Here is a 27,396-nt window from a genome sequence, read left to right on the forward strand (position 1 = left end):
GACATTGTTTACCAGTCTAAAATAAAAAAAGGCCATTTTAATTGGGGAAGACGCCTGGTTTTGGCAGGTGAACATGGAATATGTGAGCAGGCTTGTCCCCCGCCAGTGTGCCTCCAACAGCAGATGAGATCCAGCCAACTGGCAGTCACTTGGGGTTTCAATGAAATCCTTGTGTTAAATTGAAATTTATCTGAAAAGAAAGGTGTATAATTTTGCAAATAATTATCAAGGACTACTTTGAAAGGCCAGCACGGCTCCCAGGCCTGATTTGGTATTCTCATGTTCCTTGGCTACGTGTGTCTGTTTGGAGTAGAAAGAGATTCTTGTTTTGTTTTGTTTTATTCTTGTCTTACTTTTTTTTCTTGTTTTCAATTTTAAACAAAAACATTTAGATACTCATCTGTCAATGACATCTTTGAAGAAAGGGCAGTCAAACTGGGCAGGACTCCATTTATATGTCAGCCCCAGTGCATAAATGGGCCCCATCCATCTTCTTGGCCTATGACATTGCTTACAGTCCTTCTCTTGAGTAACCTGCCAACTCTCCAGCTGCTACTAGTATGCTGAATTTTTTTTGTATTGCTTTCCCACTGCAAAGGGGGAAGAGGTAGGACTTTGTCTTTGACCTACCAAGTCTTTCCAGGCCTGGGGCCTTCTGTGTGTGTCACACCCCTAATTCATTTTTCTGTTGCTATTGGAAACACAAACCTTGGACTGTAAGGTCCACAAAGATTTGTCACTCACTCTATAACTTACTAAATATGTGGTCTTAGATCTCTGAAGATCAGTCTAAAATCAGATTGAGATCATTGCCTCTATCACCTTACTCTAAGTTGACTTGAGAATAAAATGAGAAACTAAACAAGAAAATACCTGTATATGAAGATGTATAAAAATGCGAGGATTTGGGGTAACCCACTTTTATATTCATGTTGGCAGCATCTCTATTGATTCCTTCATTTATTCAATAAAAAATTTCTGGCCTCTTACTTTTATCAGGTACTCTACATATAAATGAATAATAAGCAGGCTCTATAAATGACATAAACTTCCTTGTCCCCAGAGACTGCAATATATTCAGTAAGTTATTTCTTAAGCCACATCTACACAGAGCAAGCAGGTGAAATGAAAAGCTAACCAATTATCTAGAAGGTCCTAGAGGTCAAAGACTTTGTTCTGTTCATCTTATGTCCCTCAGAGAATAATCCAATGGAATACCTGAAACATAGTGTATCAATCCTTGATAGGAATTCTATAAACTGAATTAAACTTGTAGAAACCTGTTCTGCCCTTATTTAGTTATTATGACTTGAGTTCCATAAATTACCTAGATAATAGCATTAATTCTCCACTTACTCTCAATGGAGAGACTGGGCCATGGTGACTAATAGTCATAGGCCCTGCTTCCTCCATATTTGGACAGAAATGACCTCAAGAAAGAGAGGAATGAACAGATGGGAGGAACTGAGAAAAGTTGGAAGGTGTAATTGTGCAAGAAACTTCTTTTCTTTCATGGAGTGTTTGTCTGATCTTCCTATTCTCTTTCTAGACCTTCCCTCTGACAAATACAAAATACCCAATCTCAATTTTTAAGAAGTTCAGATTTCTGGATTTTCAAAATAATAGGTAACAAATTCCAAATTATTTGCATTTGCTTTAAAATGTAAATTTTAACATATTAAAATCTAAAATCTCCCCCAATGTGTTCCAATTTGATTTCTTAAATAAATTGTAAACTCTCCAAAGGTAAAGAAAGACCGTCCCAGTCATTTTGTTATTCATGGTACAAGGGCTAACATGTGGTAAATTTGTCTAAAACATTGACTGAACAAGTGGCTCGAGGAAGATGGGATTCATTTTTACCTGTCATAGGTAGATGCATAAGCTTGTGAAATTTACTCTCCAGACAGTAGGAGCACAGTGTTTGGCTAAAATGCTAAGGGAGATGCTCAGCAGCTTAAACACCAATCCTCAGTATAGTAATATGTGAGTAACATACAATAACAGACCAACATGGATATTTTAAGGAATAAAAAACTGTTTAGTGTCCCATCCTAATGGCAATTATGTTAACCCAGAAGTTACCTCTGCATTAGCGGATGTCTTGTCTGAGGTCCGAGCATAAAACATGATACTTAGAATAGCTCATTGCAGCAGCAGCAGAGATTAGAGATATTAGAGGCATTAGATTTTCACAGAAAATTTTAAAAGCAGATTTTTTGAGGAATAATTTACATGCCAACATTTTATGTTAGGTAAAATCTGATGATTTTTAGCAAATTGGGGGGAAACAGGCTGGGGGGCTGATGTGCCAGACTGTTCCTTTGCAAGGAATATAGACCATATTAGACACATTAATTCGTTCAATGGGAGAATTTTGAAAATGCAGGTTATGTGGTCTCATTTGTATAATTCTAGGCAGCGTGATAAAGAGGAATGCTTGGTGATAGGACAAAAGATTCCATTTCAACCAGCTAATTAGGAAAGAGATTGATTAACATCATTGACCATTAGCTATTATTGTCAGCTGTGTTATTTAAACTGAGTGTACTATTTAACATAGACTCTTCATTTGTATTGGATGGGTAATGTTGGCAAATCATATAGGCAAACATTCAGCTTGACACCATTTCTTTGGTGGAATTTTACATATTTGGTATATATGAGTTAAATAGTATATTAGGATCATGTATCTAGTCTGCGTGGTTAAATCTCTACTTTGTTAGATCTGCACAAAGGGATTCTTTTTATCTTGGCAGAAATTAATACTTATTGATTAAACTACTAGTTCTCAACTAGGGGCAGCTTTTCCCCCCAGCAGATATTTGACAACATCTAGAAACATTTTTGGCACAACTGGTAAGGAAGCACACTTCCTTACCACTGGCATCTAGTGAGTAGAGGTCAGGAATGCTGCTAAACATCCTACAAGGCAGAATTATCTGGTTTAAATGTCACTTGGTGCAAGACTGAGAAATGCTGTGTAAACTGACAAGCAAGCTCCAGCTGTTGGTGCTTTCATACTCCGTGTTTTCCCTTGTAGGCTTATTTTACAGAAAGATCTTTTTTCATTTCTTCATTTTTAATTAAATCATTCAATAAATACATACCTAACACTGTCCCCAGTGCTGGGGACACAACTATGAACCAGCACCCCAGAGAGCATTCAGAATGGGGGCACTGTTGTTTATACAATGAGAGAATGCTACTGGCATCCCATTGCCCCAGGCTGGGGTGACAGCTGCCCCATGAAGAACCATTCCACCCCAGTGCTGCAATACTCTGAGAATGCTGAGTGAGACCAAGTACTGCCAATGGAGGCTTTCCATTTGTGTGGGAGATGCAGACAAATATCACATGAATGGAGGAAAGGAGAGAAAGGGAATTTCCAGGCATGGTAAATGCTCTATAGAAAATACATGTAGATCAGAATAAAGAGATGAAGTGTGGTCGGCGGTGGCAAAGGCAGTGTGCATGCTCACATTCATACATACCTGTGTATGGGTGTGTGGTGGAGCTGCTACCTCTCCAGGTGATGGGTGGGGGCTCAGGGAAGGCATCCATAAGGAGGTGACACGAGCAGAGTCCTGAGTGATGAGATGCAGCCCTTATGCAAAGATCTGTGGGAAGAGCATTCCAAACAAAGGGAACAGACTTCTCCAAGAACCTTGAACAAGATCCCTCATACATGTGGTGTCTATGTTCCAGGTGGGTACTCTGAGACACAAATGAGTCTTTCAGATTTGGGGGCTATTTACTAGGATCTAAAAGCAAGACTGATGGGCAGGTTGACAAATGACTGGAGCAGGTGGAGAACCCAAGCAAATCTTTGCTCTAAATGTCAGCTATGGCATGGGGCTTTTTATGTGTTTGGCATTTGTTTTTTTTAAGCTGACAAATGGGTGCACTGCAGGGGCAAAAGGAGGTCTAAGCCAGTAGGAGTGACAACAGCAACCTTTATAGATGTGGATTAGTGATGCAGCTACAGGTCATGCTGTATTACAAGTCTGCAGCAGAATTTCAGTTAGAGTTGACCACGTAAATCAGCTGCTCAGCATACCATGGTGGCCAGTGACAGGCATGGTGCAGGTTGCTGCTCCAGGAATAAAAATAGCCCAGAGTTTTGAGAAATTGGATCCTCTGTGTTAATACTCCAGGACACTCACTCCCAAGAGTCACTGTACTTTTATAAACCTGAGTCGAAGACCTGGCACACCCTCCCCTCAAAAATCAGCAGCAGAATTTTAGGGTAACAGGTCCTTATTCCTGGCTTATATGTTCTGCATGGGCAAGTTAAGACCTTTCTTTTTGAGGTCAGGGTGAGATTTAAGCATTAAAGATAATGCGAACCCAGGACATGGGAGTGAGCACAGGGCTGTTGTCCCCTCTTATTCTGGGCCCGAGTTTTTAAATTCATGAAATGAGGTTAATTGGTGCTTTGGACTTCTAACAGCCTAGCTTTAAAGATCAATGTTTGTTTTATTATTAACCAATAGTGGAATATTTCATATACTCAGATTCAATCTAGTTTCAGGAGGCCCCTTTGGTTCCTGTTGAGAGGTATAATGATTATTTTATACACACACACACACACACACACACATATAATGACTATATATATATAAAAACTATATATATGTAAAGTTTTGTACATATTAAGTACTTGGTAAATATTCATAGTTGAGTGCTCAGTAATGGTTATTATTGTTACTATTATAGTAAATTATTTTTGATGTTGTTACAGTGTTAAGAATGACTATAAATTACATCCACCACCACTCACTAGTTAATGCTTATTGCTATGTACTATTCTCTGTGAAAACATGCATAGAGGATGTCATTATAGTATCTTGACACAATTCATACTAAAACTTTGAAACTCACACTTTCATGTACCTATGCCTTAAAACAGAGGTTGACAAACTACAGCTTATGGGAATCTGTAATTCTAGGCTGCCTCCTATTTTATCTTGTTTTGTTTATTTACAGTTTTCTTGTGTTATATTTCATGTACTATAAGATTTACTCATTTAAAGTGTACAGTTCTTTGGGATTTAGTAAACTGATGAAGTAGTATAACCATGGCCATGATCTAATTTTAGAACAATGTCAACATCCCAAAAAGAATCACCCATACACTCACACTCTTATTCCCACCCCAGCCCCAGGAAACCTCTATGCATTCTCCTTTCTGTCTCTATGAATTTGCCTATTCTGGACATTGCAGATAAGTGAAGTCACACGATATGTTGCCTTTTGTGATCAGTTTCTTTCACTTAACTTAATGTTTTTGAGGCCCATCCATATTGTAACATGTGTCAATATGTTTTTTTAAAATTGCCAAGTGATATGCTATTGTATGTATATACAGAATTTTATTTATCCATTTAGCAGTTGATAGACATGTGGATTCTTCCTACTTTTTAGTTGTTATTAACGATGTTGATGTGAACATTCATGTACAACTTTTGTGTGGATATATTTTCATTTCTTTTGAGTGAAGACCTACGAGTGGAATTGATGGGCCACATAATTCTGGTTTGGTATTTTGACAAGTTGCCAAACTGTGTTCCAAAGTAGCTACACCATTTTACAATCCCACCAGCGGCGTATGATGGGTCCAATATTTCTGCACCTTCACCAATGCTTGTTATCATCTGTCTTTTTATTTTAGCCATTCTTGTGGGTAAGAAGTGATTTGCACTTCCCTAATGACTAATTATGCTGAGCATCTTTTCATGTGCTTTTTGGCCACTTGAATAGCTTCATTGGAGAAAGGTGTATTCAGACCTTTTGCCTATATTTAAATTACATTATTTGTCATTTTATTGTGAGATATAAGAGTTTTTTATACATTCTGGATATAAGTACCTTGTCAGACACCTTCCAGCCATTTCTGTAAATAACATTTTATTGAAATACAAAATCATGCCTACATTGTCTATAGACTCCCTCCTGCTAAAATGGCAGAACTGGGTAGTTGGATAGAAACTCTGTTGACTACAAAGCCAAAAATACTTAGTAACTGACCCCATATTAAAAAGTTTGCTAGTCCCTGCTTTAGATGAAAATACATCACAGTCCATTAAAAAAACAAACAAACCATAAAATGCTTGTTCACCCATTTCACTATCTTTTTCTCTTATAGAAGTGAAGTGGATATTTAAATCAGAGGCTATATAAGTAGATGTTAAAGACAGAGCTTCATGTATCAGATGGTGTCCATCAGCTATGCCTAATGTTTTTGTGTATGTGGTTACACAGAAATCCCAATCTAAGATCCTAAGCTTTCTAAAAATATATGTTCTCATTGTCAGTCAAGACAGTGATTTACTTAATCTTCATTCTAGTTTATAAACCTCTGAACAGTGTAATCAGTATAATACTTGGTAGAACATTGGAAATGCCTTCACATGCTTGGTGGAAAAGAGTTTCTGGGATTTTTTTTTTTTTTTCTCCTAACATGTCTCATGAGAGATTTTAGGATTTATTTAGTTGCTTTTATCCAGGCAAATCTCTTAGTGACCTTGCTGGGATTTTAATCTTGGTTAAGATTAGTGTATATATGACTCATGCTAAGTGAAAGGCCCACAAAGTATAAATGAGCTGGTGTGCCTCTCCCCTCCCTGAGAAGAAAAGACAGGCATGAGCAATCACATCAGGAGCATAAATGCTCTGTCAGTCAGTCCGCAGACTTTCTTGCTTGAGGAAAAAGCTTTGACCAGCCCATGCTGGGAAAGGGACAGTGCCGATCAAAGTCTTTTTATTCCCACAGCTTCCCAAAGTTCATACTCACCAAGAACTCCTGGTTCTACTCTGGGTGAAAAGATCTGCATGAGGTCAGAATTGGTGTCTGACTGTCATTCCTACGCTGAGGCCAAATTACATGCTACCAGGCTCAGACAGGTGGGAGTGTACAACCGTCTGAAAATGTAGGGCATGGTCATTTTATATGCCTTTACTTTACCAGCCTTCTTCCACTGTCTTCCTGATTTTTTGCTGATATATTCAGGATTTTAAAGCAAAATTATTTTTGTTATGTTATTTTACTTGTATTATGTATTTCTCATTCTTTTATGCTGTATGCTTTTCCCACTTCCTGTCTTCCATTCTCTCTGGAACTCACTCCAATCAGATTTCATCCACAGTGAAACATTTTTCATCAAGGGTACAAGTAACTTCCACATAACCAAGTCCAAAATTGAACTTCAAATGTTCTTCTTCTTGGTGTGTCAGCAGCTCTTGTCCATGTTGGTCATGTTCTCCTTGAAGTATTGCCTACCTGTCTGCTTACCTCTCCTGGGTCTCTTTTGCTGATTCCACTCATCTCCCCAGTTGTTAATGTTTGAGGGCCCCAAGGGTCTCTAATTGTGCCTTCTATCTACTCTCAAGATCTTACATGTCATTCATGGCATTTTAATGACAAGCCAGACCTCTCTCACTTTACTCTGCTGGCTACTCAACAGCTTCACTCCTTCTCAAATAGGCCTTTCAAATGCAATACATTCCAAGTTGAAGTCCCCAATTCCATTTACATCCTCACCCTCTACTCTTCCTCTGCAGTCTTCCTGATATAGGTATTTCTAGTTAACTAGTTATTTATAAGTCCACGGACCTTGAAGGTTTTTTTTTTTTAACATTTATTTGTGTAACATTGAATATACTCAAAAGTAGACAAAAAAATACAAAGAAACTCCATGTGTCTTCACTCAGTTCTAGGAGCTATCAACCTCATGGCCACTGTGCCCTGCAACTCCCAGTACATTTCCACACCACCCATATTAGTTTAAATTAAATCTTGGTCATTAAATCATTTATCCATAAATATCTCAGTATATATTTTTATAGGGTAAGAAGTTCTTTTGGTTCTAATATAACAATACCATTACCTAAAAATAATAATGCCTAATTACCCATTACCTAGTCAGAGTTTAAATTACTAATTATCTCAAAAATCTCATTTTTATTTTTTTACTCTTTATTTGCATCGGAATCTTGAAGTCGTTCTTGACTCTTCCTTTTTGCTCCTACCCACAACCAATCTATAAATCCTGCCGGTTCTTTCTTGAAATTATGTGCAGAATTGACCAATTCTCTGTCCCTTCAATGCTGCCCTGCTGGGTCACTTCACCCTTATCTCTCTCCTGGATTGTTGCAGTGATGATTTCCGTCTTCTTTCTCCTCTGGCCACCTTCAAACTATTCTCCACAGGAGCCATAGCAGTCATATTAAAAGATAATACCATGTCGCTCCTCTATTCAAAACTCTATTGACTTCCTGATTTACCTAGAATTAAAAGCCAAAATTCTCACAATTGCCCGTGTGTTAGTTATCTGTTGCTTCAGAACAAATTATTCCAACACTCTAGAAGCTTAAAACTATAAACATATACTTTCTTACAGTTTTTGTGAGTCATAAATCGGGTGAAACTTGAGGCCAGGGAAGCTGTGTCCTATGGTTCAGGGTCTCTCACAAAAGCTACAAGCAAGGTGTTCCCCAGATTCTCTCAGACCCCAGGGTCTCTCATAAAACTGCAATAAAAGTGTTGTTGAGAGTTGTGGTCTCCTCTGAAGACTCAGCAAGCAGAGGAAAAGCCTCCACATTCACTTATGAGATCATCAGCAGGATTCAGTTCCTACTGGGTTGCTGGACCGAAGGTCTTAGCTCCTCACTGGTTGTTGGCCAGAGGCCTCCCTTACTTCTCTGCCATATGGATGTCTCAATCCGGAAGTTTATGATGTATTAGTTGGTTTCCATTTGAACAAATGAGAGAGTGGGCAAGATGGAAGCCAGAGTTTTTCATAATATAATCTTGGAAGTAATATCCTATCACTTTTGCCATATTCTGTTTTTGTTAGGAGCAAGTCATGAAGTCCAGTTAACCCTCAGGGAGAAAGGATTGCATAAACAAAACAAAACAAAAATCTCACTTGAAAAACATTTTAATGTCATAGCATTTTAGAGCTGAAAATTAATTTTAAGATATCATAGCCCAACTTTTATTTAACAAAAAAATAGAAACAGATACGTATAGATGATGATAAGTCTCTTGCCCCAAAACATTTGTTAGCAAATTGAAGGACAGGAATTAGAACCACACTCTCTTTTTTGCCAGTTTTGTTTTTTATTTTTGACTCTGCACTTCTGACATCAGTAGAACCTAGCAAACCTTTAAATGTGAATATCAAGATTGAAAAATCACAGATAATTCCAAGATTTTCGGACTAAATACTGGATCTAGTATTCACTTTCTATCTAGTACTATCAGTAATAGATTCACTTTCAATAGAGGTATTTTATTTTAATTTTGATAACAAAATATTTGTTTATAAAATGGACCATGAAAAAACACTTATTAGTAGAGGCATTTTTCCCTCAAGTGCACTAGATGGTGTATTAGTCAGGATAGAATAAGTTAGCATACAGCAACAAAGATCCCTGAAATCTAAGCAACTTAACCCAACAAAAGCTTATCTTTCAAAAAGTATATTTACAGGTACAGGTGACTATCGTGGGTGGCTATCCTGTACCTACAGATGTTAACTTAACATTCCAGGCTCCTTTTTCTAAAATTAAATACTTCTACTGAGAAATGGCACATATCACTTTATTCATATTTCTTTGGCAAAAGAAAAAAAGAGGTGATTAAACAAGAACATGGGTACCAGGAAGTAGAGATGACGTTGAACATCATCTCTAATTTCAGCTCCTTCTACTTCCATCTTTGTCCACTCATCCACAGCCACACTGCCTTCTTTTAATTCTCACCCAAAGGTATGTTTATTGATTTTAGAGAGAGAGGAAAGGGGAGAGAGAGAGAAAGAGAGAGAAACATCGGTGTGAGAGAGAAACATGGATTGGTTGCCTCCTGCACCTGGCCTGACTGGGGAACGAACCCATAACCTAGGTAGGTGCCCTGACTTGGAATCAAACCCACAACAACATTTTTGGTATATGAGTGATACCTCAACCAAATGAGCTACCTAGCCAGGGCCACAGTTCCTTGTTATAGCTCTACAAACACACTAAATTTGCTTCTATCTCAGGACCTTTGCACCTGCTATGCCTGCTCCTGCTCAAATATTTTCTCCATAAATATAATAGAAACCCTCCCTTTTCCATATCTCCAGAACTATCTGCCTCTCACCCCTGCTTTTTCACCACCTGATGTATTTGTAATTTCTTTGTGTTCTCTCCCTGCTGGATGTTAAGTTCCATGGGCATATACTTTATATTTCTTGTTTTCTCTTTTATCTCTGATATTATAAAATTGTCTGGCATGCAGCACATGTTTAGAAATTTCTTAAATTATTGACTTCAAATTGTTTGGTAGCCACACTAGCAAAACCATTGAGACTTCACTCTGTCTTTAGCTGATTTTAGTGATTATCACTGGCATGCTGATGGCATGACTTCCGCATTTTTAAGTTCTTCTCATACTCTTCCTCCGCCTACCCTTCCCTCTTGCTTTTTATAATTCGTTCCTTGATTAATTAAAGTATACCTTAAGTTATTTTTTTTCTAAAGAAATGTGTAGATATCATGCTCTTGTGTATCTGAGAATTGTAGTTTCAGTTTGGTTCCTTGTTTTTATTTAGTTTCTAGACCTTAGAGCTCTTAATTTGTTCTTTAAATTTGAAAATTTTACCAGAATATTTGGTTCATTTATGTGTTTTCCTCTGACTTATACTGATTGAGACTTACATGTGCCACACACTCACCTAGACTAACTTTCGATATTTTTTCATTAGCCTTTCCTGTAGTAAGCTTTTCTTGATCTACATAACTTGAGTTTTTCTTTAGCTCAGGAAAATACCTTTGCAGATTTTTGTCCTTCTGTTTCACATGCTCTAATCTGCTTATTGAGAAAACCACGTATCCGTACATTGGTTCTGTATGATTGCCCCTTAATTTTTTTTCTTCTGTATTCTGGGAGTGAGTATTCCATAGTATGTATTCTGTATCACTGATTCAATATGTTGCAGTGTTTCTTTTGGACCTATGATGTGGACTGTGGTATATTTTATTCATTTTTCACTTATTTATGTATTTGTATTTTCTTATTACTTACTATTACTAGTCATCATTATTTTATTATTATTTTTGGATTGTCTGCAGTTATTTACTCCTTCCTTCCCTGTGGGGGGATTTCATGTCCTCAAGTGTTGCCACATTACTCTCAGTACCCTACTGCTGGAGCTGTGTGCTTCTGTGCCTCATTAACTCAGAACTTAGTCACATGACATGATTTTGCCAATGGGATGTGAGTGGGTATAATGTCCACCAAATCCAACCAGAAACTTTAAAAATTGTATTGAAATATATTTTGAAATATGCTGCTTCTGCATCATAAGGGCAATGTTGCCTTTCTTCTTTTTTTTCTCCTTATGTATCTTTTAGGGGGCCCCAAGTTAGGTTTCTTTCTTAATTTTAATCATTGTTAAAATACGGGTTGTTTTCCAAAAAACAGGGTAAATGGCTTCCCCTTGAGTGTCTTGATGCCAGGTGTTGTGGGAGTTAAATGTCCTCACATGCTCTATACGTAGGAGGGAATGGTTTCCCTCTGTTCTTTGAAGCCCAGGGTCTCAGAGGAAGGAATAGCAGCATCAGGTGGGAGTTTAGACTGTTACTCTCCTCCTTTCCACCCCACTCATCTGTCTAAAGTCACATCTTTGCTTGGACAGTGGGAGCAAAAATTCTCCCTGGAGATTTGGATATCATGGGCCAGTATTTCTAATTTCTAGTATCCTTATATATTTTTCTTTTTCTGTATATTAATGAAGATTTCAATGGAAAACACTACTTATTAGCTAGTATCTATTTAATCATTTCCTCAAATATTATAGCTACAGGATGGTACAGCTGAGTTTCTTCCCCTTCCATCTAAGAACATCTTTTCCAGCCCTGCAGAGTCATGGTGATGGAAAAACCTTCATTTTCTCATTTTGCCTTGGCTTTTTGTGCTGTTTTTCTCGGTGCTGGTGGGACTAGATCTCTGGCAGTGACATGCTGGTGGGTGGTTGGATTTCTTTTCTCTACTTTATTTCAAGAGCTGGTTGTGCCAGGGAAGGACTCCAGCTCTGACTTCTTTAAACCTGTCACATTCTGAAAAGTGTGCAGAGAATTTGGTTTTGGGAGGACCTGCATCTAAATTCCTACTCCATTACTTTCTGTTGGTGTGCCTTGAACAAATGACCAAAACCCAATGCTAGTGTCTTTTCATCTGTAACACGGCAGTAAAATGCCTACTTGCTTTGGTCAATATGAGGCTAAGAGAAACTAAAAGTATTAAGCTTGGAAAACAACTGGCACAAAACTGTGCACTCAGTAAATGCTGATGGAGGTGTTATAATCGTCTTCATCCAGATAATTAATATAATAATGTTATAGTATTGATATTGTAGTTCATGCAGAATGAATGAAGAATGGGGGATGGGAGCTGGGTTAAATCATCCATGCTGACCCCATGCTTCTGCGACTGCATTTATAAGGCCTGCAATTAATTATCTATGTGACTTTGAGAGAGTTTCCTTCCTTTTCTACTCTTCTATTTACCATTTATAAAGTAAGGACATGGAACTATATGAGGGTAGCAAGTAGGTTTAATATCATATGTCAACTTCAGTTGATTCGTAATGGATATGTAGAAAAGATTTTTAAAAGGATTCTGAGCCTGCCTTTGCCAGCGAGGCTCAGTGGGTTGAGCATTGTCCCACAAACCAAAGGGCTGCTGGTTTGATTCCCAGTCAGGGCACATGCCTGGGTTGCAGGCCAGGTCCCTGTTTGGGGGCACACAGGAGGCAATTGATCGATGTTTCTCTCACACATTGACAATTCTCTCTCTCTCTTTCTCCCTTCCCCTCTCTCTAAAAATAAATAAAATCTAAAAAACGAGGGGATTCTGAGCCGTTGTCTGGGCTCAGTAGATATGTTTATTGTCATCTATTAGCAATGTCTGAATTGCGTAGGAGGTTAGTCACAGCTATTCTGAAAATTGTCTGGCACAGTCTAAATGCTTTCCAAGGACTTCCCTAATTCCCAATCCTCTGGTTCTTTTTCTGGATCTTCTTGATGGGCGTTTGTAATTGGGTGACATCCTATTCACCCAAATCAATATTCAGTGTCATCAGAGTGGAAGTAGGTATGGATACTCCAGTGAAGAACCTAAAGGGAGATTGGTGGATTGTGAAACTGCTTTTCTGAATGGGATGAGGGTTTCTTTGAGACCTCATTGCAATTTGAGCAAATTTGAGCATTAAAGAAATAAAGCATTTTCATCCGAAGGGAAACGGGATGATTTCCTGAAGTTGCACATGTAATTCACAATCCAGTGAGGCCATGTAGGGTTGGATATCATTTGCTGGTAGGTTTCTGTCTAATAGCATTTCTCAATGGACACACTGGTGGGTTGGACGAAATTGGAAACATTTATTTCCTAATCTGCAACACAAAGTTATAGCTTTCTAACAGTGGTTTAATTATATTAATGTGTGCTACAGATAACTTCTTTTAGATATTGCTTTAGCCACTTCCTTTGATATTTAGGATCTGAGAGCAAGAGTGTCTTATTTCTGGGGTAACTTGGTTAACTCGCATAATGAGATTTGATTTTCATGGATCTTTAGGAGGAAATACTGTGAGTCACTTTTCAGTCTTCCATTTTTCTAAGGAAAAATAAAACAACAAGATGTCCATTGGCATTTTATCATCTTAAACAGAAGATTCTCTCTGCAGGGACAGGGATATTTGCCTTAATTTTAAAAGCTTTTCAGGTATAGAGTTGACACTTGGTCTTCTTTCTTCACAATCTCTATGGCAGGACGCGTTCTTCATGCTCCCTCCTTGTGGGCCTCCCTTCGGACAGCTACAACTATCCATTGGGTCCTGCTCTTCTGAATCTGTGATTTATGGCAAAGCAAAAATCACCAGTCTATAGTCATACTGTTCTAGTAAATATAGTGAAAAAATTATATTTTAGATGGTTTTCTCAGAAATATTCAACATTAAATGTGATTTTTGTTCACAATGTACCCTCAGCAAGACTCTACATGGAAGGCCATTTTTATTGGGGAATCTATGAATATGACAAGACAGCAGCAATAAACAGCTGAAAGTAATCTGTGAGGCGTTTGCAAATTACCCCTCATGAGCTGCAGTGGTTGTGAAAGATAATTTGTGGTTCTCTCAGAATACCCTGCAAATTGGGTCTTTCATCTGCGATGTTTTTTATGGTTAAAACATTTCATTTCTCATATTAACAAATGATAACTCTGTATTTGTTAATCTAAACAATTTGATTTATATTTTTTCTGTGATGAAAAGCTGTTGACATTTCAGGGTAAGTAATTATTTTCATTGCCAACTGCTGTTTATGGTGACTGTAGGCAAAAGATAGAAATCTGAATATACGTATGCACCATTTTAATCATTTTCTTTAAAGACTATTTATAAAGCAGGAATCTGTTTGCCTGAGTTCATATGTACTTAGAAACCTAATAGGACATGGGTGTTGACCAGTGAAGGCTCTAGCCTTCAAGGTTTTCAGGGTTCAGAGTTTTCTGTGATGTAGTGGATGCTCTGTCATGTGATCACTGTGGTCAGGGGACAGGGCTGACCTGCAGTGTCACTGCACCGAACCTCTGGCAGAGCCCTATGTTCTGGTGGTCTGAAATCACAGTAGCTAGAGGAAGCATGAATTGTTGGCTTCAGTAGTTCCCAGCTCATGTGATATCTGTTCAAGCATCTCACAGGCTAGTTGGCAGGATTACATGACAAATGCTCATGAGAATGCTTCTCACTATGCCTGGTACGTAGTACGAGTTTCGGAAACATTTGGTGAAATGGGGACGACATATAAAAAGATCTTCTAAACTTCCTTTCTCATATTGCTTTCTTGGCCAAGGACTCATAGTCCAGGGTGAGGGAAAGAAAGATTGTTCACTACACCCTTAGACCAGGTGCTCAGCCTTGCCCACTGGCGTGGTACATGAGACAGAGCAGAAAGGAGGCACCAGGACTGGCATGGAACAGCTGGCTTTCTCTGGAGTCTCTTTTTGATCTTAACATCCATGCTAATTTTTCAATCTACTCTTTAACATATCCAGGTTTATTTTAATATTCAAGAAAAATTAACATCAAAGTTTATACTTTTCTCCCAGAAAAATCAATTAACAAAATTGCTGCTCCAAAAAGATGACCCATCATTAGCTTGTGGGTGTGTGTAGGACCCACACTGATTGTGAAGCACTGTGGGCAGGGCTAGATGGCCTCTGCAATGATTAGGGGCATGTTAGCATGTGTTCTGTAGGGTACACTGTGGTAGGTTCGTTGTCTGTTTTCCTCGGCTCCTTACACTGTTGGGCAAAGTTCTGGCCACACCAGATGGAGACAATTCTCCTGCATGCACGAACCTCCCATTTCAGGTCAGGGAATGGACTACTGACTTAGGGCTTCACCTAATTTTAACATGTACTGAAGGAGTGAATGTAGAGCCTGTACCCTGAATGGCAAATGCATTTTATCCTTTGAACCAACTTCAATTGATTAGTTCTGGTTGCCTACACTGCTGTCTTAAGAAGTCATCTGTGGTGCATTGAGGCTCAGCTGGGAAGAGTGCTGGGATTGATTAGCAATGTCTGTCAAGGCCTCTTGAGGGAAAGCTTACTCTGTATTTGCCATTATCTTCTTTTGACATGTCCTTAACTCTTCTGTGTAGAGTGACTTCAGTGCTCACGTGTGACTAAGTATGAGATGGGGCATTGTGAGAGAGAGCAGGTAGATTCCACTTTAAGAAAACCTGGCATGAGAAAATGCAAATTTACAAAATGCATAAATCTGGACCCAATTATTGTCATTACAGAAAGATTCCATGAAAGGTTCCTTTAAATAGTGAGCTCCCCCACTGCATTAAAATGATGATTCAATTTACAGAAATTCACTTTGCATGCAACTCTTCAGGACCGTGTCTGTGGAATAAAGCAAGCCACACCTGATTTTTCTAAACCACGGCCTAAATACTGTTCAGGATGGCTGCTGCCACATATCTCTAGTCTCTTGATAATTCCCCCTCTCTTCAGACTTCCTTCTTACTTCCTCTCTCAGAGTGTTGAGTAGACAATCTGGGTGGTGGTCAACAGCTGCTGGCTTCCACCCTGCCACGGCTGCATTTCATTAGTGGGTAAACTGATTGCTCCGCGTATGTTTACGTGTGGGTGTGGTTGTATGAGTCTGTGCGCTCTGTGCACTGTGGATGTAGATGCAGATACACACAAGCCATTATCTCGCTCCCAGCCCACCCTAAATTTATTCCTGCTGTGAGTTATAAATGGAAGGTTCCCATCGCCTGCTGGATATGGCCTTTCAATAATGTGTGCCCCGAATTCTGGCTCCCCGTCTTCTTTGTGTTTGTTTATATGTTACTTAACCTTGCATCAAAAAACTTCCCCAGACCTCGGGCCTGAGTCCCATTATCCAGACATGAAACCCTCCTCTTCCTCTGTGGCCTAGAAAGCCCCAAATGGTTTTCTGATTTAGAAAATTAAATATAATCTGACTCTTGTGGCAAGCTACGAAATTCCCGACCAACAGACGCTCCCATTAAATATATAACATACACAACATCTAAAAGTATTACCAATCTAGCATGAACTTGAATTATAGAGGCATTCAGTGCCCCTTGGGTAAGATCACCAGCTTCTTCCCAGGCACTCACAATTGGGCAATTTTCCAGTGGACCATAAAGCTCCCAGGAATGCTGACTGGCACACGTGTTTGAATTTCTATGCTCTGGAAAAGCAACTTAATGCAGGGAAGAGTGCCTTAAAGAGATGGTATCTCCCTTTTCCCTGTGCACAGCCTTCTCCCACATAGAATAATTCCAGTATCTTCTCAGGCACAGAACACAAGTATCACCTCGATGTCATTATGGTATTTTAAAAATCTCAACATAAATTGCTTCCCAGGAATATACTTTTTTACAGACACATCCTTTATTTTCTTTTCTTTTGGAAAAGGCAAAATGAGGCAGCAGTCACAGTGAACGTATCAGCCGTACTCAGACATGATCTTCTGGCCTAAAGTGATCATTTATATTTGAGATGAAAGTTCTCACGCTGGTGAGCTGTCAAACAGGTCTTTTCCTTCTGTCTTCTCAGGCTCATTGGTTTGAGCCAATGACCCTGCACGGCATTTGGCTGTAATAGCTGCATAGGTGCAGCCATAGATGGTAGCCACCAACATCATGAGACACAGAATCCCACATGCAACCCCGGTAATGATGACAGTGACCACGGCGTGACGCAGATTGGCCGGCTTGGGCTTGGGTTTGAGCTCACACTCAGAGTGGTCTCGCTCCTCTGCGCTGTGGCTCTCGAGAGGCCTCGGGACAGCCCATTGGGCAGAAGCCAGCTGCCACACCTGTGAGGATTCCCGATCTGGAGAAGGGAAAGGGCAGGGCTGGTACAGCTCGTGAGGGATTTTAAGGAGGTCCTTTCCCTTCCAAGTGTCTGGTGATGCACAGATAACACTGTCCATTACTCCCCCTTTAAAAACAAACAAAAAACAAAAACAAAAAAACAAAGGATGATAACTGAACATGATACAACTGAATTCCAAAATCCTCAGTCTGAAAAATTTAGGCAGATGGAATTTATAAAGCACCTTTTTTTCCCCCCTGGAGTCAAAGAACTTAACAACCATATTTTATGATTTTAGGATTTCTAAATTGGCCAAATGCTAAAAACGCCACACACTAAATTGGCAATTATGTATGACCAAGAATTCATTAGAAGCCAGGTTACCTTTACCTTTTAAATGCTGAGGTGAAAGCAATGTAAAAGCTGACAAGAAGGGGCACTGAGGCCAACCTGAGGGCTCTCATGCCCCTAACGAATCCCCCTACGCAAGAAAACTTACTGCACCAAGCTTTCATTGGAAATCTAAAAAACATAAAACAAAACAAAACAAAACAAAACAAAAACAAGCACCCTTTGTTGTGATGTTACTTGTTAATTATAAAGACCCTATGTGACTGGCAACACTCTTCAATGATGCTAAATGGGAGATCATAGTCTTAGAGTGTTTTGCATATCTGAAGTTTTGGCAGTAATATTAGCTAAATTCATGGGATTAAGTACAACTAATGTGTCTCTTCAGGCCTTGAAACATTTAGTACTTTGAGTACTGAACTTTCCAATCGATTATTAGGCCCAGTTTCTATTCTCTGTAAGGCAATTGATTTCCTGAGGTATGTGGACTATGTGGAGTATTTGGGTGCCTAGTAATTCTTTTCTAGGAAGAGCACTGGGCTAACAGATTCCATTCTGGCCAAGTCTGACCACCAACATACTCCATGACCTTGGGAAAATAAACTTCTCTTACTAAATTTTTTGCCTTTAAAAACATCATATTTGTATCCAACTTGACAGTTTATAAAGCACTGTTAGGTTAATCCTGACAACTCTACTATAGTGAGTATTCCTTGTCCAAGGTCACCCAGGTCAAAGTGAACAGAAAAATATCCACACCTAACTCACTCCCTTGATCCCAGTTTTTCCTGCTGTACTTGGTGCCTGTTTCTACTTCCTCCCCTCTCTATTTCCTCCTTTCTGGAGTGTCCTGAGGTCAGCCAAGTCCTGAGGGTAGTGACGCTCAGTAAAGCCCTTTGCCTGGGCAGAGCCCCACCCCTGTGACCTTGGCTGCCATGAACTCATCCCCCAGGATGGCTGTGAAGCCTGGCACCACTCTTAGCCAAGTTAGTTTGGAGATTCTTTGTATGTACTGTGGGTGAACCATGAAATAATAGCAGAAAGTCACACGCAGGAAGTCATCACTTCAGTGTTAGTTGAACCTTCCATTGTATAGCACTGCAGAGTTTGGGGAATGTCTTCCCATACAGTCTTTCTGAGCCTTATATGCCAAGTCCTTTGTGGCCCTGTTAGTAGATGGGGCCGTTTTGCAGTGCAGGGGTTACCTGGCCCAGATCACGTTGGAGTTAGTGACTATGGCAGACTTCACCTCACATCTTTTTTTATTACCACTGCTTGAAACTGAATGTGAAACCACTAGTCTCTTAGACCCCTCCTGGCTTCTTCAGTGATCCCCTGAGTCAAGAGTCAAAACTCTAAAGCAAAAAAATTACAGAGGAATTTCCTCTTTTCCTGAGCTGATGTGCAAGAGGCCATGGGTGCAGGATGGCTCCTCCCAAGGAGCCCAGGGTGCCACCGGGCTGCACCATGATGAAGGATCCCTGCCTCATGGACCATTTTATGCTCTGCCCTGGAACTTGTTGTAAAACCAAATAGAATTGAAGTGTGGGGCTTTGAGAAGTAATGACAGTCAACCTGGCCAAAGAACACTGGGACTTCAACCAGGGGAAGAAAGCCCACCTGCCATGGGACCAGCAGTTCCATGAGCTGGCTTACTCTAGACTGGGGTGGGTCACCCAGTTGCTCCAGGCTTAAGCACTGTCTTCCTCCAATTCCAAGCTTCCTGCTGCTTAATGTTAGAGTAGGAGGCATGGCCTTGGGACCTAGTGGTGAGGAAATACACAGGCTAGAGCCTGAAACATCGCTGGAAGGCAGGGTTTGTGGCCACCAAGAGCTCCATGGCCTCCTGTGCAGCTGTGCCCTCAACCTGTATTCACTTCCTGGCCTTCTAGCCCAGGAGGCAAGTCTGCTGATGACCGCTTGGGGGTTGCACAGACTTCTAGATTCATGGAAGTTGACAGAGCAAGAAGTTATGGATTGTCAACCACTCATTATCCCCCACCTGGCCACTAGTAGTTCTTAACTACCATCTTGAAAGAAATTTGATTTAATTCTTGAGTCTTACTATTTCTTTGCTGTGCAAAACTAAGCAAATTACTTGACTGTCTATGCCCCTGCTTGCTCATCTGGAAACTGGGAGGGGGAAATAATGAAATTCACCCTATGGAGACTCAATTGGATAAAGTATGTCAAGTATTTAGCACAATACCTAGCCCAAAATAAATGTTTAATACAGTTACCTATTAGCATAAAGACTTGTTACTTATGAATGGAGAGAGGAATACTAATTACAAAATCTATGCACATGTTTTTGTGGAGGAGATGTTATTAAGTTTTCATCAAAGTATGTGTTTTGGCTCTTCGACCCACAAGAAGATGAAATTTCCCCACCCTTTTTGGCCAGGTTGGGACCAAATGACAGTTTTGGCCACTAGGACCAGTGAATGTCACTTCTAAGCCACAAAGCTCCCTCAATCCTCCAGGCACTTTGTTCCCATTTGGTGTTAAACATAGTGGCCATAAGGTCAAGTTGGCATTGTCAAAACCTGGAAGGGGCTTAAGTCCCTGAATGACTGCATGGACCCCAGTCCCTCACCCAGTTCCCCCGGATTCTGATGTGAGTGCTTTTTATTTTGTACATCACTGAGATGGTTGTCACGTCTATCAGCCTGTCCTTTCTAATACTGCTAGGGTTTCTGTCTGTTTATGTAGCTTTATATAAATGAGGTCTTGGCCATTACTGAGTCCCTTGTTTTACCTTTAGTCAATATATCAGTAGTCACGTTGTCTCCTACATTTAGCATCTGTTTGGGTTCTTTTCCTAGTTGTTTTGGGCCACCCAAATCTCATGATCCCAAATTAATTTTATCTTCCACAGAAAAGCTGTTGTCTATTCCAGATAGCTCTGCAGGAGGGAGCATTGACTTGAGTGAGTCACAGAATCTGAGGACCAGAACAGGTTTCAAGAACTCTCTAGCTTAATACTGTCAGGTTCCACCTGGTGACCCCGAGAGCCAGGTGTGGATGCGACTGCCCAAAGGTCACCAGCAAGTCTGTGGCAGACTACAGAGAGCTTCACTCCATCCCATGTTCCTTCTAATGTCCTGGACCTAGGAACTACTTTTTTTTTTTTTGGTCAAGAATTGTCCTTTGATGAAAACTATTTTTTTTTTATGATGGTTTGGCTTATGCTTACCTTTTAATCTAGAACACAATAGCTAAAGCCACTTCACCTAGAGATATAAAGTTTTATTTACAACCTCTTATAAGAAAGATTTTTGCTACAATATATAGCCCCTGTTGTAGGTCAACTTCAAGATTAGCTGCTTAGTGATAAGCCGTTTGCTTCATATTGTTCAAAGGGATTCACAACTCAACATTGTGTACCTGAATGCATGCCATGCTCTACCCTGCTTCCTTCCATGTAACTGCCACTACCACCCGGCCTCTGCTGATTCCTTGATTCATATCTGCAGCTCTGCTGACCTCCTGAATTATAGGCTCAAACATACATGCACCAACTCAACAGCTCCCCCTAATATGAAATGACGGTCTCAAACTTGACCTTCCCCAAACTGAAGTCTTATTTACCACCTCACACACACTCACCCTCTTTCCCCTTCCCCTACTCCCCAGTTTGCCCCTTATCAGCTAACAGCATCATTTATCTGGTTACTCCAGCAGGACAAAAAATTTGAATTTCCCATAAATACTCTCTTTTTTTCATCTCCCAGTCCAATCCATTAGTAGTTTCTACCGGTTCAATATTCCAAATAGCTGCCAATGTCTGATCACTTCTCAGCACCCTAGTTTGGGCCACCATTATCTCTCCCCTGGGTGACTGAGAGTACTTTCTCCTCATTCCCCCGCTTCTTATTTGGCAGCATCTGGTTTGATCAGCTGTCCCTAGAGTCAACAGAGTGACCTTTTAAAATGTAATCAGATCATATCATTCCTCTAACTAAAATTCAAGAGATTTTGATCTCACCTGAAATGAAATCCAAAAGTCAGCCTGCTCTGCACGTTCCTACATGAATTGGCCCCTGGATGCTTGTGTTACCCTATTTCTGTCTGCTCTCTCACTCCCTTCCGCTGCTCCAGACACTCTTTTGCCCTTCAGTCAAGCCAAGCTCACTTCCCTGTCAGACCCACTGCACTTGTTGTTCTTTCCCCCAATTATGTCATGGCTCTTTCCTCCTGCTCAGGTTTTGCTCGTCCATGTTACCCTCTTGAAGAGGCCTTCCCTGGCCTTCCTGTCTAAAATGGAACCCCCATCCTATCACCCCTTCTCCCCTTCCCCTGCCTCACTGTTTCCCTAGCACTAACTGCTTTCTGTACATGGATATTTATTTTATTCAAAATCTGTTTCTACTATCAGAATGTAACCTTTGTGACGGTAGGGATTTTCTTGTCGAATGACCTTTTCTCAGTGCCTAGAAAAGTGGATGGCATGTAAGTGGCGCTCAAATATAGCAATGAATGAATGATCTGCTGTGATGTAGAAGAAACAATGTAGAGCCAAGACTCAAAAGTCACTCATTCTGTTCTCATCAGAACTTCACTCTGTCCTCTTGGGCAAATTGCTGAACCTTCCTGGGCCTCCATTTCCCACTGACAGCAAGCTGGTATTGAGTTAGAAGGGGTTGACAAACTTTTCTATAAATGACCAAATAGTAAATATTTTAAGCTTTGCCATGCATACTCTGTAAAAACTATTGAAGTTTGCCCTTATATTACAAAACAGTCACAAAGAATAAATAATAAATGGGCATGGATATGTTCTAATTAAACTTTCTTTACCAAAACAGGAGACGGGCAGGATTTGGCCCTTGAGCTGTTGTTTGCTGACTCCTGGATGATTTCCAGAACCCCTCATATTTAATATTCTAGGATCTCTTGCTTTGATTTGACATCTGGTTAAAGAAACAGTAACTTTAGAGAGTGGGCCCTAGTGCATCCAAATTCAATAACTGGTATTTGCTTAGGCAGATGTATAATCTTAGGGAAAAATTTATAGCTGTCAAATGGGTAAAAGGCAGCTACAGAGGGAAAGAAGTCCCAAGGAGAGATACCATGCCCCAGGTGGATCATATTTGAAAACAGAATTTGATGCCACTTTGGAGTTTAGCAGTTATTCAGATGAAGATCAAATGTCCCTCCTTCTTAAGGGCCTACAGTTTCCAGATAAATAATTGAATGTTGTTGTCACTCAAAAAGTAGAGAGCTATCTCCATTAACCATGTTTGTAGGTGAATTTAAATACCTGAATTTAAACACCCTTTAATGACTCACTTGCGTCTTTTATAATACTGTGAAATGATGTCAATGTGAAAAAAAATTATTCTGGCCTTTTACACATTCCTCTACGTTCTTTCTAATGCAGAGAACAGATGAACCTCATCCTACTAACATATAGATGGGGGTTTCCAAACAGATGTTACTGACCTTTATAGATAAATTTCTCTAGCCAGAGTTTAAGACCAAGCAAATGGCAATTGCATTTCCAGAGGTTGTCCTTGAGAAATAAAAGCTTCACGCTGGGCATGGATTCCAGGAGTGCTCGATCCAGCTGCTGAAGCTGGTTTTGTTGGACTGCAAGTACAGTTAGGTTCTCCCAACCCTCACCAAGGGAGGTAGGAAGGTGGCTAATGTTGTTGGATGACAAATCAAGCTCCCTCAGCTGTGAGAGGGAATGGAAAAGTCTGCTTTCCAGTGAATGCAGGGAGTTCTGGGTTAGGTTTAAGACCTGCAAATGCTGAAGTCCATGGAAAGCTCCAGGGGCCAGGTTTGAAATGGAATTGTTACACAAGTTCAAGGTCCTGAGCTGTGGTACTGACCTAAATGCAAAAGCCGGAAGCTGGTGTATCTGGTTATCTTGTAAATGCAGCATTAGCGTCTGAGGAGGCAAATCGGGAGGAATTTCAGCCAGACCTTGCTGACTGCAGTCTACAGAATTTGAGGTCGAGTGACAGTGGCACTTCTCTGGACAGCCGCCCACCATCCGGAGCAGGAAAATTACACTTGAAAGCAGGAGCAGTTCACCTATGACAAATAGAAAACGAGTGGGATGGGAATCTGTAAGAGACACACTCATTTCTTCCCCTTTGACATCGCAGGCAATGCGATTCTGAGCCAGCTAACACCTTCCACTCCTTTGTTCATCGTGTTTCGCAGAGTTGGACTAAGCTAAGTACATCCCCAGTGTCAGTGACTGTAGCAACCTCAGTGTTAACATTGTCAGAAGCCTCAGAAAAGATAGTTTCTCAGTGGCTCAGAAATCAGAAGATGAAAGATTTTAGGATACTGAATATAAAGGTGGAAAAAATGTCTTTCTGAGGCACATGGCTTTGTAGGAAACAGCAAAATTATCTGGTCCAGAAGAAGGGAAGAATGATGGGGAGTTCAGAGTGTCACATTTCTGAAAAGTATGCTCCAGATCAGCGTGGCCCATTAGAGTTTTCTGTGGTAATGGAAATGGTCTATATCTGACGTCCAGTATGGTAGCCATTGGCTAAGTGTGGCTACTGAGCTCTGAAATGTGACACTTGTAGCTCAGGAAATGGATTTGTACTCACATTTAACTTTAATTAATTTAAATATAAATAGCCACATGGTGCCATGGGTAGCATACTGAATAGAGCAGGTCTAAAGCATTCCTGTATATTAATATTCATCATTGCAGGTATGATAATTCTGCAAATGATGACCATCCCCCTTTTTATTCAAAAATTCTGTAAAAATACAGAAATACATTAAGAATTATATAATAACATCCATGTTCCTATAACACAATCATTTATGGCTTGTCCTACTTTTTTTTCTTTTAACTCAAAGAAACCATAAATTACTGATACAGATGAGCTCCGTTTGATTAGCACCCAAGTCATGCTTTCTGACATGAACTACCCACCCCCCACCACTATCCTGATGTATCTCACTAGGCCTTTTAAAAACAGACCTCAATAACAAGAGCAAATAACCACACAGCATGTGTTTTGAGCCAGGCAACATTTTAATTGCTTTATAGATATATAATTTAATTTATAATATAAAAAAAATCAACTTCATCCTCATAACCTTATAAATCTGGTTCTACTAGTATCTTTATTTTGAAGGTGAGGAAACAGGCACGGAGAATAGCTTCAAGAATAGTTTCAAATCACTTGCCCAGTATCACATATATGTAAGTAGTAAAGTCATGATCTGAACCCAGGCAGTCTGCTTCCAGAGCTATCAGGGTTCTTACCTGCTGGGTTTCACTGCCTGTCAAATACTTTTACATACAAATACACACACATGTACAATACTCTTTTTTTTATAGTGGTTTTTAAAAACCCATATAAATATAACCATAAGCCTGTTTTATTCTGCAATTACTCTATTCACTCAAAACTGATCTACCCATATGGATACATAGAGTGCTAATTCATTTCTTTTAACTGCTGTACAATACTTCATGGTGAGGCCATGTCATTTATTATTTAGTTATTCCTTTACTGATGAGCATTTGAATTGTTGAAGTTTTTCTTCATTACAAATGATGCTGCAAAGAACATTCTTGCACAGAGTGTCTCGGCCATGAGGAAATGTGGAGGAGGGTGTCTAGATTCAACAGGAGCCTCCTTGCAGGGTTCAGACAGGATGGTGAGTTTTCTTAGGCACTTCTAGATCATTCTCCAGAGTAGCTATTATCACTCCCTCCTTTTTTCTCTTGAAACTTGAATTTCAAAATATGGCCAACAATGTTGATGGTATTTTGTCAAATTGGTAGAGGAAGGCACAAGGCTACCAATAATATTGAAAACTCAAGATAATTATCTACGCATAACAAATGATCTTGGAAGAGGTTTATTCATTTGTTTGTTTCTGGCCCTAACTAGGGACAGTCAAATGTGGCTTCCAAATGCACTGGAGCCTGTTCCTTGAATTCTCTACTGATATGAACAGTACTTTGGGGCAACAGGAAAGATGTTTAGGGAGCATTTTTAGGGAGGTTATGCTCAGTTTAGGTTTTGCTCAAGGGATGCAGAACATCACAGTCCCTTTCCCTGTTCCAAAATATGAAAGAGAAAATTCCTTGTTTTCCTTCCTAAAATTTTTCAGATAATCTAAATGATTCCTTTCAAAGCCAGACATCTTCTCATCAGAGATGAGTCAACATTTGCACTTTAGCTGTGGATCTCAAGCATTAATTAGTGTAAGAAATCAATTCTTTGCTGAGAGAACGTTTTCCACAGAATCCACTAATCTATTAATGAAAGGCTTGCCTCTGAGATTGCAGCCAGTTTGTTCATTCTTTATTTTGTCTCTGTCTACAATCCCCCAAAGGTGGTGATCTATGAACCCCAACTTGAAGCAAGGTGTTTTGTATGAAATGGCTGGTGACATGCCAAATGCATACCTGATCATGGCTGGGCACATTTGTCCCCAAGCCCTGCCTCTGGCCCATCTTGACACAAACATAAATTCTCCTATCAGATACATTTTTTTATCTGTTTGGTCTTTAAAGAAAGACAACTTGAAAATAGGTTTCCCACAGACACCTTTCTGAAGGGATCCCATTCCTTTCTTAGGGAATTTTCTCAGGGGCAAGGGGCTTCATCAGGGCTCACCTTTCATGACTGAGTCTCCGCAGGCTTCCGTGTTGAACCCACAGCCCACCTTTATTAATTGGCAGGTCAACAAACCGAGGGCATGGCAAACTCGGAGTCCAGCCTTTCACTCACTTTTTCTGAATTCCGCTTGCGCTTTCCTTCAATGCAAAAAACAGTTGTGGCTTTCAGGAGACCACTTATTTAAGCAGTCCTTCCTCTGTCTCCATCTGGCTTGGATTGTTTTCCATGAGAGGATCTTTTGACAGCTCCCCTCTTCTTTCTGAAAGCGTCGACCTCCCCAAGATCATCCCTGCCTTTCCCATTCAGATGACGAGCCACAGAAAGAACGTTTGTCAAACCCCGGTGAACAGCTGTAGCATTCAAACATGACCCCAATGGCTCAGGCTTTTTGATTATTTAATCTGCTTGAAGTCCAGGGCACCAAAATAAAACTGCCTTCTTAATCCGGCCATGGCTTCTGAATTCTGTTGACTTAGTAACCGTGCTGTGTCAACCCTCAGCGGGCTGGGGGAGGCTCACCGTGGATCTTGGAGCTAGGGGTCTAGCAACAGAGCCAGCAGAGTGTGTAATATGAGGACAAATTGGCCTGCTGGAGGCTGACACGGTTTCCACAGTGCACTTGTTTGGTCATCGAAGGCTTATTCAGCCAACATCCATGGGGATTAGCTGTGTTGACAGGGCCTTGATGCCCTGAAATTCATAACCATGGTTTCCTTTAGCGGACATCGCGGTCTATTCTCCCTGGTGCCACAAATACTTCTCAGCTGCTTCTTTGCTTGCTCTCCACATCCCCCTCCTACCACCTCCACCCCCATTGAATTGACCTTTTGGTTCATGTGACTTTGGAAACACTTCTCAATCTTTCACCATTTCCCTGATTTTTCACATATAAAACAATAAAGCTGTCCCTGTGAGCATCGGGTGTCAGTGAACTGTGACTGTTCTCTAATTGAAGCTGTTGGGAACTTTCCCTCCGGGGACTGAAACATGTCTTTGAATGTGCAAATCCCCTGACA

At 40.2% G+C, this 27,396-nt stretch overlaps 2 protein-coding genes across 3 annotated transcripts in view; one reads left to right on the plus strand and one right to left on the minus strand.

Annotated features, from left to right (window-relative positions):
- The window catches only part of CACNA2D3 (calcium voltage-gated channel auxiliary subunit alpha2delta 3), an 860,744-nt gene that overhangs the window by 696,526 nt on the left and 136,822 nt on the right, over positions 1-27,396 (plus strand). The gene's annotated exons all lie outside the window — the stretch shown is intronic.
- On the minus strand, positions 16,980-26,723 carry LRTM1 (leucine rich repeats and transmembrane domains 1). Of its 2 annotated transcripts, none has more exons than XM_054595141.1 (3): positions 26,492-26,723; positions 23,211-23,807; positions 16,980-17,540 (listed from the first exon to the last, which is right to left on the minus strand). In XM_054595141.1, exons 2-3 carry the CDS (start codon positions 23,764-23,766, stop codon positions 17,107-17,109), a joined length of 990 nt encoding a protein of 329 aa, XP_054451116.1. In that variant the 5' UTR covers positions 23,767-23,807; positions 26,492-26,723; the 3' UTR covers positions 16,980-17,106. The 2 variants fall into 2 exon arrangements, with proteins under 2 accessions (XP_054451116.1, XP_054451115.1); XM_054595140.1 differs by having other exon boundaries at positions 26,378-26,723.

The sequence above is a fragment of the Pteronotus mesoamericanus genome, unplaced genomic scaffold (assembly GCF_021234165.1).
Source record: "Pteronotus mesoamericanus isolate MK-2021 breed Mesoamerican mustached bat unplaced genomic scaffold, CSHL_Meso_final scaffold_54, whole genome shotgun sequence".
NCBI lineage: Eukaryota > Metazoa > Chordata > Mammalia > Chiroptera > Mormoopidae > Pteronotus > Pteronotus mesoamericanus.